General features: G+C 68.3%; 1 protein-coding gene across 1 annotated transcript; it reads left to right on the top strand.

Moving 5' to 3' along the window:
* Positions 1 to 21: 21 nt before the first annotated feature.
* EMIHUDRAFT_457806 (hypothetical protein) lies at positions 22 to 2,238 on the top strand (the record flags this gene model as incomplete). The annotated part of the gene is made up of 10 exons (XM_005776602.1): positions 22 to 168; positions 386 to 464; positions 609 to 685; positions 766 to 873; positions 1,107 to 1,358; positions 1,500 to 1,577; positions 1,775 to 1,821; positions 1,888 to 1,980; positions 2,057 to 2,108; positions 2,186 to 2,238. Exons 1-10 carry the CDS (start codon positions 60 to 62, stop codon positions 2,236 to 2,238), a joined length of 948 nt encoding a protein of 315 aa, XP_005776659.1. The 5' UTR covers positions 22 to 59.
* Positions 2,239 to 2,529: the final 291 nt, after the last annotated feature.

The following is a 2,529-nucleotide window of genomic DNA, read 5'->3' as shown; positions in this document are numbered from 1 at the left end:
GAAAAGAAAACGCAGTGGACCACGGTCCGCCGGCATTCTCACCTCGGCCCAGCGGGGGAATGCCGCGGCCTTGGGGCCGCCTCCTCTTCACCGGCGGCGAGGAAGGCGACGCCACCCTCCGCAAGGTCGACCTCACCGAAGGCGAGCACATCGTCGGTCGCCGGCCAGGCGCGGCGTCCCTCGCTGCTGCTGCCTCTGCCCGGCCGGCCACGCCCTTGCCGCGGCCGCTGCCGCAGCCCCCGCGCGCCGCAGCCCAGGCCGCCGTCCTTCTCGCCACTGTCGGGAGAGCGCTGCCGCCCCTCCCGCCGGCGGCGGCGCCGCCGCCTCCGCCGCCGCGCCGCCGCCCGCGCGCGCGACGGCCCTCCCTCCCTGTTGCCCGCCCCAGAGTGCCTCGTCGTCTACACCGACAACCGCATCTCCAGCACCCACTTCAAAATCTCGCTCCGCAACTCGAGCGACCTCGGGCGCGTGGCGTCACCGCCACCGCCACCGCCACCGCTGCTCGCCACCGCCACCTGCTCGCCTCCGCCCTCGCCGCCCTCCGCCGCCCTCCACCGTCATCACCGCCGCCATCGCCGCGCTGTCACACGCGCGCCGCCGCCGCCCAGGAAGCGCGCCTTCGACGTCTGCCTCGAGGACTGCTCCGCGAACGGCACCTACCTCAACGCTCAGCTCGTTGGCAAGGGTCACACTCTTTGCACGCTCGTCTCGCTGCGTCTTGCGGGAGAGACGCCTCACTCACTCTGCTTCACCCCGTGCCAACAGGCAACTTTTGCTTCCTGTTCCAGCGCGACGAGATCGGGCTGCTCAAGCCGTGCGGCGGTGACGAGCAGCCGCCCTACGCCTACATCTTCCACGACCTGACCGGCGGCTGCAAGCCTCTCTAGATGCTGCAGAGAGAGGCGGCAGAGAGAGGCGGCAGAGAGAGGCGGCAGAGAGCCGCGCCCAGGCCGAGCACTCGAGATCGCCGCGAGCTCAGCGGGACCTTCTCGAGAGACGTGCCCTGCACCCTTCTCTACTCGCGGCCGTCGACGTCTCGCGATGCGCTGACTGCGCCGCACTGTGCCGTGCTCCCACGCCTCCAGCCCACTGCCGCTGTGACGCAGGCACCGCCGACCACTTCCCCTTTCTTGCCACCGACGCGACGCCGCAGCGCGCCGCCAAGGCGGTGCCGCCGCTGTCCGTGTCGGGGCTGAGCAGCTCTGGCCCGACGCCCCTCCCGACGGAGCGCACGTCCGCCTCCTCCTCCTCCAACGGCACCGCCAAGAAGAGGCTCGGCGGCATCTTTGGCTCGCGAGCCAGCTCGCGGTGCGACACAGACGAGGCAGCGACGCCGCCGTCGGAGCAGCACTCCCTCGGCGTTGGGGGTCCGCGGCGCCCTTGGACCGCGTCTGCACTGGTGATTGAGCAGTTGCCAAGGAGCGAGTAGGCGCCGCCCCAGTGGCGGAGGGCGAATCGTCTTCCTCAGGTCTTGTTGATTCGTGGTTCATTCAGAGTAGGCGCGGAGTCCGTGGGGGAGGAGTCCTTGGACCTGGTCTCTCGCCAGCTCGCCATGCTCAGCGACCCGAGCCCGACAGGCGAGGGGCGAGATCGGGGCGAGATCGGGGCGAGATCTGGGGGAGATCGGGGCGAGATCGAGGCGAGATCGGGGAGGCGAGATCGGGGCGAGGTATAGAAGCGGGTGGCGCCACTCTCCCATGCACACGCGCCCGCCCACACGCCGCAGCCGTGGGGGGCATGAGGAGCGCCTCTTCACAGCCTGCGCTGTGAACAGGCATGCACACACTCAACCACACGCTGCAGCGCGGCTTCAAGTTCCAGGCCGACGAAGTGTGAACAGTCAAGGAGTTGTTAGTTACTCATTAAGTAGTTCGCTTCAAGCTCCAGGCCGACGCGATCGCCCTCGGCGGCGTCACGGCCTTCATGGACGTTATCGGCGCGACGATGGCCAAGCCGAAGAAGACAGCGATGGACTTGCAGGCCCGTCGAGGGGGGGGTCGCTGTTCCGTGTGGCCTCTCCACGCGGTAGCAACTCCTCATGGTTCCTGACTTGCAGGTTCTCGACATCGCGCTGGACATGCTGCTCACCACCAGCGCTTCGGAGGAAGGCGACGAATTGATCAATGGCGAGGAGGGCGTGAGTTGATTAGCGACCTCGCGACTCACGGGGGCTGCTAATGAGCAGGCGCCTCCTCGCTGCTTGACGAGGAGGGCGGCTTCGACAAGTCGTCGCCATAGAAGCAGACTCCCCTCCCTCCCCCCATTCGCTCCCCGTGTCTCCGCGTGTCAATCGTGCCCTGAAAGAGGCGGACTGCGCCTTCTTGTCCTCCGACCGGCCCCTCGAGATCGCCCGAGATCACCCGAGATCGCCCGAGATCGCCCGAGATCACCCGAGATCACCCGAGATCACCCGAGATCGCCCGAGATCACCCGAGATCACCCGAGATCGCCCGAGATCACCCGAGATCACCCGAGATCACCCGAGATCACCCGCCCCACCCGAGATCACCCCAGATCAGGCTCGTCTCC

Source organism: Emiliania huxleyi, assembly GCF_000372725.1.
Source record: "Emiliania huxleyi CCMP1516 unplaced genomic scaffold EMIHUscaffold_276, whole genome shotgun sequence".
NCBI lineage: Eukaryota > Haptophyta > Isochrysidales > Noelaerhabdaceae > Emiliania > Emiliania huxleyi.
Note: the sequence above shows the minus strand (reverse complement) of the source record. Positions and strands in the feature narration are given on the sequence as shown.